Source organism: Argiope bruennichi, chromosome 8 (assembly GCF_947563725.1).
Source record: "Argiope bruennichi chromosome 8, qqArgBrue1.1, whole genome shotgun sequence".
NCBI lineage: Eukaryota > Metazoa > Arthropoda > Arachnida > Araneae > Araneidae > Argiope > Argiope bruennichi.
Window position 1 is genome coordinate 81,802,508 of NC_079158.1, and position 18,811 is coordinate 81,821,318.

The window sequence follows — 18,811 nt, forward strand, 5'->3', positions numbered from 1 at the left end:
TGCGATAAAAGTAAAAGTTTAAGCAAACTAGCCGAGAAGTGTCCAAGTAATTTTTCAATAATTCGGATTTTTAATTAACAATTCATTCGATGCAGCTCTGGTAACAAAATTAATGAAAAGCCCGTCCTATATGTATATTATGCTTAACCTTCTATCTGAATCAACGATTGAAAAAAAGAAAAAAAAAGCTGCAGGAAAAATCAACTTATTTAGAAAAAAAATTAATAAATCTTGTATAACAAGTAGTATAAAAAAAAATTTAAGTCAATTCCTACTTAAGTCAATAAAGAAAAATTTTGTTTTAGTTACTTTTTATTAAATAATTATAATTAATATAAATATGTTTATACATATGACAGAATCACAACATTAAGGGGCAAAAGAGAAAGCGAATTTCCTTGCAATTGTCCATTTTCCTTTCTATATATGGTGTTGGACTATTATTTTTGTTTGTTACTATTTATTCATTTTCTATTTGTTTTCGTTTCTAATTTATGAAGCTGATGATGGTCCATAATTTCTCTCCAAGTGAGTTTCGAGCAGTCCATTTCTTCAATTAATAGTCCATCTAATGATTTCACACGACTCAAGGTGACATATGCTTAACCTGCTGCGAAGAGTTTTCGTCCTAGATATATTACTGAATAATCTACAGTTCTATCTTGCATCTTATGTACTGCTGATACCCATGATATCTCAATAATATATTCACATGTTTCATTTTCCATTTTTTTTCCTCCTTGACTCAGACTAGAACCCAGAATGAAAAAAGAATCTGAAAAAGAAATTTTTTTCCGGCGATTTGACGGTATTTATTCCTAAATTTATATTCTGCTAAATATCTTATATAAGAGAAATTTTTTCTCCCATATAAAACAAAAATTAATTAATTTAATTTAATTAATGAATTTGAAAAAACTGTATTAACATCAAGTGGCATGCACTACAAGTTTAAAAAATGTATTTGCACTTGAGTGGATGAATAAAAAGCATTTTATTAACGAGTGAAAATTTGAACAGGATATATAAATTTATATCGTGGGGGGGGGGGGAGTGTGAACTAATAGTAGGAATTGAAAAATAATTTTCAAAATAAATCGATGAGTCTTCATTTTTTCAATTCAAAATGGTGAAATGTGTTTGATGTCTATAATAATTTCATTTATTTTGATTCTGAAATTAATTATTTAGAAATAATAATTTTAATATTTTTTCTCATTATTTTACTTCAATCTATGAAGAACAGAAAAAGTAATTGTTTTGAAGTAATATCGAATTATTCATTATTTCCATGACGACTTTTCATATTTAATTCTTTTATCTTTTGTTAGATGTAATATGTTTTTCTCTACAAAGCTTTCGCTTTCGTAATCTCATGTAATTCTCCAAACCGTATAAGAAATTCCGATGTTTTCAGAATTGAAATAGAGGATTTGGTACTTCCACTTTCTAAAGAATTTATTTTTTATTGAATGTGTTGGGGCTATTTTGGACATTTATTGATTTTTCAAAGGATGTGTTTTTATAGAAATACTTGTTTGCTTTTTCTGTTTGTCTGTAAATGCTTGAAATCTTGCAAAACTGCAAAGAAATTGAAATAAAATTAATAATGCTTACAATAAATTCATATTTTCAAACTTGTAAAAGTTTTGCAGAAGCTCAATGCGCAGAATTAATAGTGTCTGCTGAAATACTGAAAAGTTGGCTGAAATACTCAACGAACCATTTTAAGAATGAAAAAAATAAAAAACAACGTTACTTTTATAGCAACAAAAACGTGCTGATTAACATTTCGAAAAACAAATGAATTACGTGTTATAAATAGATCTAATGGTGGCTAAATAGATGGCTAAATATACCTAATTAGATGGCTAAATCGATCTAAATGGTGAAATAAGTAGGTGAATAGTCTTTCATGGCTAGCAATTGTAGAATTCATTAATGCATGAGAATAAAGTTGAGATGAATGTTTTGAAAAACATTCAAAAATAGTTGTATTTTTGAATATTTGCATAAAAAAGATTGGGAAAACACCATTATGCTAATTGAATAGCAAAAATTCTTTTAATTAGAAAAAAATTGCTTTTTTTTTTTTGGTTAAAAATTTATAAAGCAAAGACTTTCTAGTTAAGTGGTTTATCAAGAAATATATTATCCAATTCCTGAACTAAAAAAAAGGTGTCTTTCTAAACATTCTTTAAATGTCGGAATTCGACTGATGAATAACATGAAATTTTCAATTTTTTTTTCACTTTTTGAAACTCTAAAACAACAGTAAAATATTTCTAAATGAATAGATTACTTTTTCTCTAGTTCAGGAATAACAGAATATATTGAGAAATTATCATACTACATTTGGACAAAAAATATGCATTAGATTTTAATTTGAGTTTTTCGTAAGAAAATTCGATCATAGATTAGAATTTGAGAAAATAACATCTAAAAATGTAAAAAAGCATTAACACGTATGTCAATCCAAATATAAAAATGAGCTTTAAATCCTCAAAAAAATAGACATAGAAATAAAATCCCAACAGTTTTATAAAGAAACTAGTTCAAATATTAAGAATATTAAATTTAAAAGAATTCATAAATTCACAAATTCTTTACTGTTCATTGTAGTCGCCTTCCTTTGAGCTAGTTTAAAATAGTGCACTTTTTCTGCAACGTAAATGTTATAATACGCATCAATCATTGATTGTATGCTGTTCCAAAAACAAAAACATCTTTCTTCGGTGTTGGTGCGAAAAAAAGTCCAAAAGATTCAGTAATGGATAACTTTGCTTCATTCTATACGAAAAGACTAATATATAACTAAAACAAAATATACACAAGAACAGAACTCGTTGTAAATAGCATCAACTTGCCACTAATCAATCATAGCAGTACAAAGCATTCAGAGAGAACTTCTTAGAGAGAGATAATTACACCACAGGCAGACTTCGCTCAACTACTGCGTGGATTCGACTAAACCCATCTCTGACTGCTCTCATTTGTGCGCCTCCGCTCTTTATAGTTTCCCTGATAGAGCATGTTCTATAATGAACGCTGGAACTCGAGTCCTTATGGAGTTATAGCCAAGATTTTCAAATATTCAGTATCCAGCAATTTTCTCACTAAAATCACTTTTTGCCCAAGGAATTCATTGATTCAATATCTATGCAGCAGTCGTTACTATATCTAGAAAACTGTCTTCCTAACCAAAAGACTTAGGAGATAGTTTAGGAGAAGTAATATTATAAATCCATATCAATATGAGGATGAAATTAGCTTCCCTGCTATTTGAAACCCGAATGGCCTGGGGCCTTGGTTTGGGGACCGGAGGATTCTATGTTCCAAACCAAATTCCCTCAAATATCCGTCAGGTTTTTGTTCACTAGACTGATGTTCAACAACTCAATCAATAATCAAACCACTCCCATTGGAGTGATACAGAAGCTTAGACGATACTGCCTATCATCCGACCGCGGATAAAAATTAAAGAACGTCTCAAAATAACTCATGTTGCTTAAGAAGGAACGTTAAAGACTTCAGAATTTAGCGCAATTAATATATTTAGTATAATAAACTAAACTAAGATCTAGCTTGTTTGCAATAATCATTTGAAATTCAAAAAAGACATAAAAGTCTTAATTTAAACGAGACCCTGAATCTGTATTTCGTAGTCACAGAGCGTATATCAGATTTAGTAAATGACTCTCTAGTTTACTATCTCATGCTTTTGAATAGGCAACGTTTGCAATATGCTTTTAAGCATAATTGTTTTATTTAATAAATGTATAATAATATGTATTTACCTTTTTAAATCGTATTTACTAGAGTGATTTTTTTTTCCGGTCTGATTTTGAAATCTTCTCAGAAATTGTGAACAATAAACTTTTTGAAATTTTAAAATGAATTGTTTTGCAAGGCTAAGTATGACTCATTTTAGAATTCTTTAATTTTATTAATAGGTTTTCTCAACGATTTAAAATTAATTTAAAGATTTAAATTAAGTTGTAAAAATATTTACAGCTAGTTCATAACTTTCATAAATATCAATCCAATTTGGAATTTTTATCTCTTACTTGATAAAACCGACCATTTCTGAATTCAAGATAAATATAAAAAGTCATATAATATTACAGCAAAGAAATTATGCTTATAAAAATTATATATGTTCTGCATTGAATGCTTTTTCTTTATATTTTAGTATAATTAATATTTTCTTAGTATAATTAATAGGAATTAAGTTTAAAATCATTCGACATAATACAAGTGATTTTCATAAAAAAAATTTCTCCATACCATTCATCTTTTTCTTTCTTACTATACGATAATAGTCAGACTACAAAAATCGTAGCAATTTCATCAATGTTTCATTCATAAATTAAATGATATATACAATACTGTAATATAAAACGTTTTGAAAAGGTCATGTAAATGATTTGTAACCTTCGTCCGAAATATTACTAACGCTCAACTAAATATTTTCTAACATTGAATAACACAAAAGGAAAATACTTAATCCATCACGGTTACTGATAAATTGTCATTTAATTCTTGTATGAACACTATCCATTTTCAGATAAACTACTTAAACATGATTTATTCTAGAATTCATTAATCTTCCATCATAAAAGATGATTTATTTGTTGATTAAGTCAGCAAGTGGCTATAAATATTTTAATCTTGCAGTGAATTTAGGGCTTCTCTTGATTCTTTAAAACATAGACTTCATTAATCAAAACTTCGTGAATGAAAGTTATCTTCAAATTAATGTCGGTTTCTTCGTCTATTTCGAAAAGCGTGCTCTGTTCTTTAATGAATTGAAAGTTCATTTGTAAATAAAAGACAGGAGGCTGCTCAATAACCTGCTACTCAAATTGTTTCATTTTTTTTACCATTTTATAATGTTTGCTCTAAAAACTTAACCTGTTTTGTAGTAATTGGTTATTTAAAGGCATTTGATCTTTTATTATAAATGTGTTGTATTCATAGTGAGGAATTTATTTAAACATCTTTCATTTTTCGTTCAAATGGTTTTGAAATCTTCGTAAATAATTTTGATGTTATTTAATAGTGTAAGGATTGAACAAAATAATGAGTTTGGACCGGCCTCCTGGCCTAGGTGTAGCGCGTCTTCTCCATGATCTAGGCGTTCCGGGTTCGAGTCCTGTTTCGGGCATGGTTGTTCTCTTCTTTGTGTTCTCTCTGTGAGGTGCGTGAATGAGCCCCCCTGTAAAAAGGGGTTGTGCAAGCGAGTGTGTGTGTGCTATCTTCATTTGAGCTAGAAGTCAGACTTCTGCCCTCGGGTGCTCAGGAGTCTTTACCCTCCGAAGCAACTACGCAAAAATTTGGCTGAAAAATAGACTCTCGACAAAAAAAAGAACAATGAGTTGTTAAAATAGGCAAATTATTTTTTAAATGTTTATATCTTTCTTTTGAATATATTAATAAATCGTATTATGTATAAATTGTAATTTGAATATATTATATTAATAAATTAAAAATATACAAGGCACGGATAAGTACCATCTCCTATTTAAAAAGTATCACTAATGTAGAAAGTTTCTTTGGTGATGCAGTGGTGATAGTTATTCTTCTGAGCTGATTGACCTTCAAAATAATTCACAAGGCCTCATTTATATTCAAAAAATGCGGGAGTCATAGAAAAAGTTGCACACTATCATTGTATTCATTAAATCTGCCTTGGACTATAACCAGCGGTGTGAACATTGGTGTGGTATGAAAGTTTGGAGAGGAGGTACCTTCTCAGGTGTCGTCCTAGTCATCTCACTCTAGTTTAAAATTACAAGGTCAGTCCCAAAATAGCCCTAGTGTTACTTTAAAATAGGACGTCAATATAACAAAACAAATACAGCGATATGAAAGGGAGCATTATCATCTTAGTACACATTCTATTCATCAAGAACAAATACAACGATATGAAGGGAAGCATTATCATCTTGGTACACATTCCATTCATCAAGAAACACTGTTTGAACATCTGGATATAATGAAATCGGCCAAAAAAACTGTCTGATCACATCAAGAAAACTACTTTATGATTAAGAGTAGGACAGAGATATTAAACATGATACGCTTTTGGTGGTATTTTTCAAACTTAAATATGTTATTGAGTGGAATAATGTGACAACGATTCCTCTGACAAATTGTATCAATTTGTACATCATAATTTTATTTTTGTCGTTTCTAGGCATGGTGTAATCAATCATTTCTTGGAAAGATAATACACTGCGGATGTTTGAATTCATACCTGATAATTTTTGATGAAAAGCTTTTCGTTGATTTATGTTCATCTCAAATATTCAGTTGCCTTGCACACCCTGGCCACAATTTCTATCTTCTGTCTCCTGTTTTAATTTAAAAAATTTGACTACTTGGTGATATATGTCAAGGAATGATCCCAAATTCTTTAAGGATTCAGAAAAGAACATGGATTTCGTTGGCAAAGTAAAAAGAAAGAAAGAAACGGAATACAATAGAATGTGTCCAATTTATTCACGGAAGAGAAATATAACCACCCTATGAAAAGGAAGTTCAACTTTAACGAGAAGCTCATGTAATTAAATAACATTACAATAAATTATTCCTTAGTTAATCGCATATCCAATAAAAGTGGAATGAATTTATATCAAAGCTGTTGAAAGTAATTTAAATGATTTTTTTTTCTAATACGACTTTTTCATATTGTTAAAAGTTAATTTCCTAAAAAGAATAAAAAAATAGCAAAACTCTACGTAATGTAATTATTTTACCTACATTCTGTCAAGATTATTTTATATATTTAATTAAAAATTCCCTAAATCTTGTTTGGAAAAGAATTGAACTGTCTATGCAAAATATAGCATTTAATTTAGAAATTCCTAGAATGCAAGTGGCAAATGATACTTTATTTATTCAAAATTATTATTTAAAAATCAATTATTTTCAATTAATTTGGCACCAATTATTAATTCCTAATTAATGAGCTCTTGGAATTAACTTTTCTTAAAAACTTTTCCTAACATTTGATAAACAAGTATCTGCTTTTAATTAGAAACAGTTTGTTGTTACAAGTTTAAATACAAGTACTTTGTTCAGTTGATGGTATAACAAGTTACTCTCATTCTATTCCACCTGCGTGCGTGTTTAATTATCATTGAATTCTGTTTGGACAAGGAATACTTAAAGGAAACGACGAATTTCACTTGAGGCAGTGAAAGTTAATAGAAAAACAATACAAAGTCCCGAAAGAATCACAAGCTCTCTCTGACAAAAGATATCAAGAAGTTCGAAAGTCAAAACAGTCTGTTACATGGTAGGAAAATGCATGTTTGATATTTTTTTAGTTAATACAATAAATTTAATTCAAGTAATTTTCTGATTTCGACATTACGCATTATTAATTCTATTAGAAAGGAAGTGAAAATAGTAAAAATGGAAAAATAAAGGAATGGAATAATTTTAAATGTTGAAACCAACTGTTCTCTTACTTAACATATTCTGCTTTATAATTTCGCCAAAATCATGATAATGCTTTCATCTCTATAAAGAATTTAACTAATTTTAAAATTTTAGTTTTGCTTCTCAGAAAATGCATACTGCTGTTCAAAATTTCTAAAGGATTTCACTTTATTTCAAAAACATATATATGTCTAGACAGAATTTCCAAAATTTTGAAATATTCTGAGAATGATAATTAAATTGTAATATGTAATGCAGTTAAAAATGAATATGTTGAATAACAATTAATTGTTGTATCTATTTGTACTAATAATAAAGATGAATGTGTTTGTATGTTGGTGCAAGCCAGACGATTTGATCTACATCTACCAAATTTGAAGGTCGGGTATGTGCACCTAGAAATTATTTATTTTAATTAATTAAATATTAAGCCGAATTTTTGGCATTTACTCGCAATAGTATTCTGAAAGTATTATCAAATACTATTAAATTTCCACCATTTTTAAATTCAAAAAATTGTATTTTAAGCATACCAAGTTAATTTGTGAAATGTTTGCTAAATTTTGGCAATTTTTTTTTTAATATTTTTATCTGATATCCAACATTAGATTACATTATTACCTGAAATTCAAACCATTTCCATTGTTTTATCAACTATCTTCACGTGTGTTTTTTTTTTCATTGTTCAAAGCTAAAGAAAAAGGTTTCTATTTAATATCTGTGTAATTACCCAGAAGTATAAAAAATTCAATTACAACATCACGGAATTTCAAAAATAGATGAAACGGATATTTACGCTTTAAATAGTGTCATGTTGTCACGGAATTAATCTCTGTTCAAAACGAATTGTGTACACAATAAACAGAACATATGTAAGAGACAATTAAAATAACAAACCTATAATATCTGATAATTTAATTTAATCATGGACATGAAGTTATATCGACAGGGTTTAAAGAAAATTAAATATAACAAATATTTACAGCGAACTAGTTGGTCGTCAAAAGCGGATATTTTTAAATAAAAAGAAAAGGCACTGTATTGTGGCTAAATCTGAGTGAACGATGAAAATTTGAATGTATGTCATAAAAACACTTGGTTTTAGACCATTCCACCGACAGTCTCAAAAAATATGCTAATCAGAGCCCAGAATTTTTCCAAAGCTGATTAACCTAAGATTGTGAAAATGATTATACTAAAATTGTAATATTCAAACTTCTAATTTCATTCAGATCTGATTGCAAAAAGTAGAAACGTTTTTTTCTATTGGAGAAGAATATTTTACAGAATATGATTCTTTAGGACCAAAGAATCATATAAAATTTAGGTTTCATAAATATATTTATTTGTTGAAACAAAAAAATAAACTTTTGTTAATTATGTTATTTAAATCATTTTAAAAGTGAAAAAAAAAACAGAATTTCATGGTGAATCGGAGGCGTTTTAATTGAATAATTCTTTCAAATATTGCATAAATTATAAAAATTAGTCTACCGTGCACGTAAAACTTCAATGCCGAACAATATTGTTTTCTGTACAGATATTTAAAAAAAAAAAAAATTTTATCACACCCACTTTAATTTAAAGTTCAAATTTTATGGAAGCTAACAGAAAATTTTATAAATACATAGTATAATGAATAGAGCAGCTTAAGGCTTCTACAATAGTATAAGCTATATAACTATCAAAATTTGAAGCTTAAAGATATTTTGCTCAAGAATTTATTATAGGACCACGATTACATGGAATATTTAATTGAAAATTTAACGAACTTTTTATTTTTGATGAACCAGCTGGTTGCCGAAGGCGATTATTAAAAATAAGCTTTTCTTTAGTATTATTACTGTTATACTCTGATTCTTATATACTTACATTATAAGAGCATTTATAAAACTGTTACGGAAATTAATGAAAAGAAAGCTAGTATTTTCTTCATGAATAAAACATATTTTAAATTAAAAAAGCAGCAGGTTTAAGGGATTTTAAATTCAATACATTTAGAAACATTTATATACGCGCTAACATAAATGTACAAAAAATAAAGAACAAGACAATTTTTGATGATTGCATTAATTTATTTAAGATCAAAAATTTCCCTAATAAAACTATAGGTAAAAATCATTTAATAAAATTTTTGAAAGTCTATTAAAATCTAGATGCTATAATGATAAGAAAACATTCTATTTTTATTTAGTTTTATAATTCCATATTTTTATATGCCAACGAAATATAATAAGGTAATGTAAATAAATAATTTCGTAAATCATTTTCTTCCATTTCATAATACTAAATGACTCCAAATTCAATAATTCTTTTAGAAATTCAAAGTTTCCAGATAATAAGGACAATTTACTACCATATAAATTTTATACTTTTATGATCATATATTTTACTCAAATATATGTGTAGATAGAATATGTGATTGAAAATAATGTCTAAATAATAAATTACTAACCTTTTTTTACTCTCTAAGATATATTTAGGCTTAATCTGTAACTCCCATACTAGAGTATGGGACATATATATTTTTTTCTAGCACATAATATTATATTTCTAGCACACATATATTTTTCAATATTGTATGATATTGAACAATATTCGCAATATTGTACAATATTGTTGAATATTAAATGGCATAATATCACACAATATTGTATAATATTGTGAGAGAAGATGTGCTACGGAGATAACGCACAGTGTTGTACATGTTATATTATATTAAGCAATATTCTCAATATTTTATAATAATGTTGAATATTAAATAATATAAAATCTTACAATATTATACAATATTGCGCAACCTTATGTGCTATCTGGTAATCTATCTTTAATTAAATAATCTGTATTAATGACAAAAAAAATCTTCTGTGTGCATTCAAAAGAATCACATTACTTTGTTACATTACATATTATTAAAAATTGCCTCATATGTAAAAAACTAAATTCTCATATTTTTTCCCCTGTGGAATAACTCCAAACTGACGATATTTGTCCCATTACAGAGCCTCCAGACAGCCCAGGAAACATCCTAGCCACTGAAATAGGAAGTCGAACCATCACCGTTCGTTGGACGCAACCGTATACTGGCAACAGTCCTATCGTGTCCTATAAAATCCAACACAAACTTTCTTCAGGTAAATTTTTAATCTTGTATCTTTCAGTGCACTTGATGCCTTTCATTAAAGATCGAAGAATTCCCAATTCTCACATAAAATAAGAACTGCACGTCTATTCTTTACTGCAGAAACCTGGGGTAATGGAGAAAGAACGACCACTGTTTCGGAGAGGGAGACTTCCGCAGTCATACGAGGCCTGAAACCTGTTACAAGTTACCATGTGAGGCTGATGGCGAAGAATGGCATCGGCTGGAGTGAACCAAGCCAGGCTGTTCACATAACGACAGCAGAAGATGGTAAGGTTCCTTTTTGGCAGTTTCATTTTGAAAGAAGCATTGGCACTGAAAAAAAAATACACTTTAAGTTTTGGATGAGGTATTTTTTTAGAATTTTAGATGGTTCACAGAGGTATATCGTCCATTTAAAAAGAAGTACTGGAAAGAAAAAAAAACATTTTTTAAAAGTGCTCTTTAAACTAAACATCTTGCCTTCAATAAAAGATGCCAAATGTTCACATTATTACCAGCAACGCGACTGTAATACGTTGGAACACATTTCGTTATGCAAATAAAACTAGCATTTTTTTTTTATTTCAGTTATGATTAATATTTTCTTTACCATCTACTTAAGTTTACTTTAGTTTCAGTATTTGTCAGTAATAAGATAAAGAAGTTTAATGAAAGATTACAATTATATACTAAGTGATCTTGATTCATGGCTGTTTCTTATTTGAATCACAACTTTTTATAATTTGAATCATATTTTCTTGGCACTAAAGTTAGTTTTACTTTATCTTAACTCCAAATGTGACGAATAGGAAAACGACAATTTAATCTCAACTGTGCATCCTCAATGTTTTAATTTTAAAAAGTTGTTGAAAGCAGTTGAAAGCTGCTATTTATCAACTTGTTTTTCTGAGTTTCTGTTGGATAGTTTTTCAAATGGTTATATCAATAATAGTCTCAGCTATATCTTTCTTCTCCCTAAATTATAAGCATTAACATATTTCTAATAAATATTAGAGATATTGCTTGAAGTAGTTCAACGTCTTGCTACAAGATGACAGCTCATATCAACACAAGAGTTAGATACTTGCAATGTCGAAGGTACAATAGTCATACACATTAAATGGGGAAAATGTAACAACAATTTAATCTGAACTTTCATAATTAACTCAGATTATCTGTTCCAAAATTTAAATCCTCCTTCAGAGAAATTTTATTTATGGCCTCTGTAAATTTCCAGATCAGGTTCCGGACTCCTTATTTCTTTAATCCATAGTTCATCTGTGCCACTTTGTTTATATACTGATCTAGACAAAGTTTTCTCTTAAATAATCGTATTAAACCCCTCTTTGATAGACATCTTAAAATACATCAAAAACCCGATTAATGTTGCAAATTTACTGTTAAATTGTTTACATTTCTAAGTGAAATTTTCTGATTCTTCACCATTCACAGATTTAATTGCTTATTTTATAATTTCAGAATTAATATTTTTCTAGCATTTAATATCTCACTCAAAAAGCATGATATTATAACCTGAAAAAATATTGGAGTGATCAAATGAATGATCCATAATACAAGATGTATTTGTGGCGTGTATGTGATTTGTTGTTGCCAGTTGTGAGATTGCTTTTCACATAGCAAAAACAATTTCACAGCTATACCAGAATAGTAAGTAGCTGATACATAATACATAAAAGTAATACATAAAACCAGAATAGTAAGCAATAATAGGTTTCTGCTACACACTAGTAATATTATCAAGGTAGTTCATCCCTTTTCTTTAAGATCAAAATCCATATTGATATAATTACTAGATCTTTATTAAACCAAAAGTACATTAGTCAATAAATGAGAAAAACTTATTATCGCTTTGATCTGATTCTTTCCTAACTAATTAAGATTATCTATTTTAAAACGTATATTAAAGTATTCTTATCTTTTAAAGAAAAATAATTATCATTGTTTAAAGAAAAAGCTTACACGAGACATAAAATTTCAATAATACATAATAAGCAAGAATAATTTTTTTTGAGTGGTTACTGAAGTGAAATGATTAAAAATAAGCTACGACCTCCTAGGGATTTGGGGAAAGTAAAAAGAAAGAAATTGGAAGAGAAATTTCTTATATTTCCTATGAATAGAAATGAGCTTTGAGTTTTGTTGTCCCTTAGCAACAAGATTATGATGTTTCCTTATATTAGTACATTATTTCGTTATCTCTACTAATAATAAAGATAAATATGTATGGTGTGTGTGTTCCTTTCTATATGAATGGGGGAGGCATTCTACGCGCCAGACTGTCTGACCAATAGTTAATAAACTTGTCATAAATATATAACTTGATGAATGAGAATGTGTATCTTGGGGCAATTTATTGAAATTTTAATTGGATTTTTCCCTAATCTGAATAAAACGTTTTTCAATAATAACTTCTTAGCATATTATTGCAAAAATGATTTTTACATTATCATAATATTCAAAAAGGAATCTTTTTAGTGACACCAGTTTAATAATTGCAAATCCTGATTTTTTGGCATTTTTTTAAAAAAAATTGCCTAATTTGCGGCAGTTGATTTCATTGCTGTCATGAAATTCAAACGCTTTCATTTTTTAATCAAAAGTCTAATTTTACAATTTTCCTCCACTGCTGAAAGCTAAAGAAGAAAGATTCTGTTTAAGATCTGTGGATCTGTGTAGTTTACAAGACAAATGAAAATGAAAAAAAAAACACACAATATTGCAAAAATTAGAAAATTGATGAACCGGATATGTACATTTTTGATAGCATTCTGATGTCATGTGACTATTCTCCATTAGAATGATTCGTATACACAATAAACACAAAATATTTAAATTAATTAAAATAACATGGCTTCAATGTCTGAAAATTTCATAGAATCCTAGACATGAAGTTATATATAAATGAATTAACTGAAATTAAGTGTAATTAGTATTCCCAAAGAATTACCTAGTTGCTGAACGTAGATAATGAATATTTAAAGTTGCAATTTGACTCCCTCTTTCATTTGAGACTTTGGTAAAATAATATTTAACAGCTAAAATATCCTTAAAAAATGTTATTTGTAAAAATGGCTGATCTTTAATTATATGTAATAACTAAAATTTCGATATGGAAACTCTACAATCATCACAAAAATAGAATAAACAAATTTTTAAACAATTACAAACCTTTCAGCCATTACAATAGATGAGCCACCATTGTTTTTATGATATTAAAATGCACCTCAAATAATAAACGATACTCTGCAACATTCTATGCTAATTTCGCGATATTATTCTATGCTTCGAAAATTATAATTAATTAATCAATTTCAAAAATATTTCATAAAATATGTTCCCTTTTTTAGATATTTAACAATTTTGAATAATGTTTCTAAACAAACATTTGAAGAATGAAATTGTGGAGCCATATTTCACTAGGCCTTCACTTCTGCTTATTTAAAGTACTTTTAAAAATATCAAACAGAATCAGTGGTTACTTTTTGGGATACGATATAAGCTAGAAATAGTAGGAAATATAATTTAGCATTTGAGAAACAACTATTTTGTAAAAATTAATTCCGTAACATATACTACGAAAATATGACATTGTAGATTAAAATATAGAATTGTTTCCTATAAATATGGATGTCTTGAAATTGTTACTGTTATTATTACGCGTCAGTTAGGTTCAATCGTTTTGTCATTGTAATCTAACAAAATCACAAGGCATCAAGAACTTAATATAGTTTGTTAATTAATTTTATGTATATATATCCGGCTAATGAACCAGCTTTTGGATATTTTCAATAAAATAGTAAAAGCATTTTAATTATGAACTAATTCTACCGTAATATGAAATCAGTATGCTTTGTAAGATCAGAACTTCATTACAGGAATTAAAATACTTTTTTTTCATTTAGCTGTGCTTCATTTTTCATTCACCTTTCTCTTTTTATGCATATTTATTGATATTGATTTGTTTCATGTTAGTACAGATGGAAGTTCATCGTGAATTTTTTACATTCATTTCTTCATGTGCTAATCATATTGATATTCAGACTTCATGCTTTTAAATTTGACACATTTATGTACTTACAAAGTCATTGCACTAATTTAATATCTATAATAATACATTGCAATTTTTAATCATCGGTTAATCGTTTAATCTAATTAAATCTTCCTTTTATTCAGTGTCGCCACTTTGCGCTGAATTTTCGAAAGCATTATTTTTGAAATACCACACTACTTATAATTATAATTAAAACTTAAGAAATAAAAAAAAGTATTTAAATTTTTAAAACTTTCTTTTTAGTCTGAACTAAAAACACATTTTTTTAAAAAAGAAATTGCTTTAATTAAATTTATTTTATTGTATCTTATTTTCAGAGATTATAATTTAATTTTAATGTTAATTTAAAATAAAATTATTTACGGGCAATCTTTAATCATTAAATATTGGTTCGGTTTCAAAGAAGCTCTTACAAATAATCCTCTTTCAAATTCTTTTTGTTGAATATATCTTCAAAATATTTTAGAATAATTTATCAAATAAATCCATAGCAGCAAAAGGAATGAAGGTGAAAATAATATTGCATATATTTTAATAAATCTACTATTTTACAGGAGTGAATCAAGAAATACATAGCGCTTGCATTAAAGAAGTTATATTTTATTCATCTTTTCAAATTATCTTTCGGATGGCTCTAATATTACTTTAATCAACCTTATTCCAGAATAAATTAGATAATCATATCGCATTAGATTGAATTATTGTATTTAGTTGTATTAAATTGATTTGTTTTATAGGATAGTCGCTTTTTTCTTCAACTGTTTTAATAAAATTATGTTGAATTCATTATTATATTACTTATCATGAATAATAATGCGAAACATTTCTATAAAGTATTTTTTGCATTCCAATGCTCGAATTTCTTGAAATATCACATACATAATTAACATATACATATCCTATGATATTAAACAATATCCTCACTATTGTATAATGCTAGTTTATATTTAATATAATGCAATTTGGTACAATATTGTGCAACAGGATCAGCTTTCTTGAATGTTAATATAAAAAGTATCAACAGGCTTTATATATTTTTGTCTTTTTATACATTAATGCAGTTACCTCAGACTCTTATTTCAATTTTACATGGACATTAAATGAATTTCTCTTTTCCTTTTGTTTAGCCCCCGAAGGAGCGCCAACAGCTGTTCATGCAGTGGCTTCCTCATCTAATACAATTCATGTGTCTTGGCAGGTACGTAAATTTACTTTTTGCTTTCGGAATCTTTCACACCCAGTTATTTTCATTTAATACTGTTTATGTGTTAATAAAATACTTTTCTGACATTAACTTCTTACTCTGCAGCCACCAAAAAAGGATTTACAGCATGGCATTGTGAAAGGATATTATGTCGGATACAAACCATACGGCGGCTCTGATAATTATGTTTACCAGACAGTTGAAGTCCAGGGCGACTTTAAAGAAGAAATTATTTTGACTAACCTCCACAGAGCGACAAAATATAGCATCATTGTGCAGGCTTTCAACTCAAAAGGCTCTGGACCACCATGTGAAGAACTTATTGTGGATACTTTACAAAGCGGTAATTTTCAAATTTTTTTATTCGTCAATAGCTCTTATTATTTATTCATTTATTACCTATTTATCAAGGTTTAAAAGGCTTATTTTTCAAAAAAATAGAATTTTTAAGAGTGCGTATAAATATATTGTTATATAAAAAATGTGTATCAATTATATATTGGGGTATAAAAAAAATATATATTATATATTGGGGTATAAAAAAAATATATATTATATATTGGGGTATAAAAAAAATATATATTATATATTGGGGTATAAAAAAATATATATTATATATTGGGGTATAAAAAAAATATATATTATATATTGGGGTATAAAAAAAATATATATTATATATTGGGGTATAAAAAATATATATTATATATTGGGATATAAAAAATATATATTATATATTGGGATATAAAAAATATATATTATATATTGGGATATAAAAAATATATATTATATATTAGGATATAAAAAATATATATTAGCGTATAAAAAATGTATATTATATACTGGGGTAAAAAAATGTATATTATATACTGGGGTAAAAAAATGTATATTATATACGGGGGGTAAAAAAATGTATATTATATACTGGGGTAAAAAAATGTATATTATATACGGGGGGTAAAAACATGTATATTATATACTGGGGTATAAAAAAATGCATATAATTTTTCTTAAATGAAAGCATAACTTAAAAATTTAAGCATTTGAAATGAAATATTAAAAAGGAAAGCAAATTGTGATTCAAACAACAATTTAAAGACAAAATTAGACAATATATTATTCCTAATTTATTCTTTTGAATTATGTTTCAAATTTTTATATACATTTTAGGCATAAAAACAAAGTCGACATCATTTCTATAAAAGGATAAGACATTGAACGAAGAATTTTTAATGAAAATTTTGAGTTCAAGTTTCTTTTTAATTTTAAATTATAAAAATTTAACGTATAATATCCATTCTTGTGAAAGCAATTTCTCGTTAGCTAAAAATAAAATTGCTATAATTGCTTTTCTTAGAATGTATCGTTATTTTGTTTGCCGATATGTAAAGAAATATTGCTTAGTAATATTCAGGTCAAACTGAAGTCAACTTGAAGAAAAATATCAATATATCTTGAAACTACTTTCTAATCCTCTTTCTGTATAAAAGAAATCGAATGATAACATTCGTGATTTTTTCTTAAAACCTCTAAGTACCCTTATTCTATATATATTCTATAACAAAAACCGTGTATTATTTCCGAATCAATTATCTTCTCGTTCATACATATGGACTAAAATTAGATATGCATTTGTTTGTTAAAAGAACCCTTTTTCGATTTGTTTTCTTTCTGGGACAGAAAGACAAATCCAAAATAATTAAAAGAGGATTTCTTAGGCTTTGAAACACTTTTTATTGATAACTTTTAAATTTGAATAAATAGAAATTTATGGGTAAAAGGCCATTCGCAAAATTAAAGTTTAAAATTGGTACTAGTTTTCTTCAGTCTAGCATCTAAATTCTCTTTTATTTCTAAGCTCAGAATGAATCTTATGCAACTTATAAATCTTCCCTTTAATGAAGGCGGAAGTTCGGCAAACTAAATGTATAACTCGATGAAATCCAAATTATATCATTACAATTCCAGTTCCAAAATTCATGCGTATACCAGAGTTTTCACTTGTATTTAATTTCAAAATGAAATGTTAATTTAACAATGCCTATCAAATAATTTCTAAAGAGAGTCCCAAAATTAATGTAAGATTTGAATTTGCCATCATTCGTGCAGTAAAGTGTTGACAACACTATTTAAAAGAAAATTTGACTGCTGATAGTGTAAGGTTGCTAAAAATGGAACGTTACACAATAGAGCAACGTTTCAATCTGTTTTCATTATAAGTTTAAAAAATAATGAAAGGCTGGCGTTCATAGTTCAAAAATTGGAGAATTGGCTCATTAGATTGTGTAATTGGATCATTAGATTGTGTAATACCATTGGGTTTCTTTTTATGGAGTTACTTGAAGTCAAAGGTCAGTGCCAACAAGCCCACAAGTACGTATACGTTGAAGGAGGAAATTCAATACTGTGTCAACGAAATTCAACCACATTTATGCAAAATGGTCATTGAAAATTTCGACAAAAGCGCGTGTATGTGCCACCAACGTCCTTGAGACCATTTGCCCTATGTGTTATTCCATACATAATTCTATCCTGTGTACTTCACGATTCGATAAAAATATAACAATTTAAATAAAACAAATTGTGTTTTTTTTTAATTCAAATTTTGCATTAACACATTGCTCTATCATGCAACGTTCCATTTTTACTAACCTTAAACTATCAGCTGTCAAATGGTTTTTAATAGGGTTGCAAATACTTTATTACATGAATGGTGGCAAATTCAAGTCATGCGTTAACTTTGGGACAGCCTTTTATACATTCTCAGTGTAACTATCGCAAACATTAACAACCTGTTTTGTAAATGAAATACATATTCCACAATGAGTTGGAATTAACATTTTTATAATAACAAACAGTGAATCCGAATCCTAAAGCAGTTTGTTCCAACCATTCGGCAGTTACATTTAAGACTTCATTTCTCTTACCTCCAGAAAAGAGTGAGAACAGAATGAAAAATAAATTT

At 27.7% G+C, this 18,811-nt stretch overlaps 1 protein-coding gene across 4 annotated transcripts in view; it reads left to right on the forward strand.

Moving 5' to 3' along the window:
• Positions 1-18,811, forward strand: part of LOC129981768 (cell adhesion molecule Dscam2-like) — a 519,426-nt gene that overhangs the window by 427,730 nt on the left and 72,885 nt on the right. For all 4 annotated transcript variants that reach the window (XM_056092759.1, XM_056092760.1, XM_056092761.1 and 1 more), the window contains exons 14-17: positions 10,452-10,583; positions 10,694-10,861; positions 15,773-15,843; positions 15,955-16,192. In XM_056092759.1, the coding sequence (XP_055948734.1) occupies positions 10,452-10,583; positions 10,694-10,861; positions 15,773-15,843; positions 15,955-16,192 (609 nt within the window). The remainder of the gene's footprint in view (positions 1-10,451; positions 10,584-10,693; positions 10,862-15,772; positions 15,844-15,954; positions 16,193-18,811) is intronic.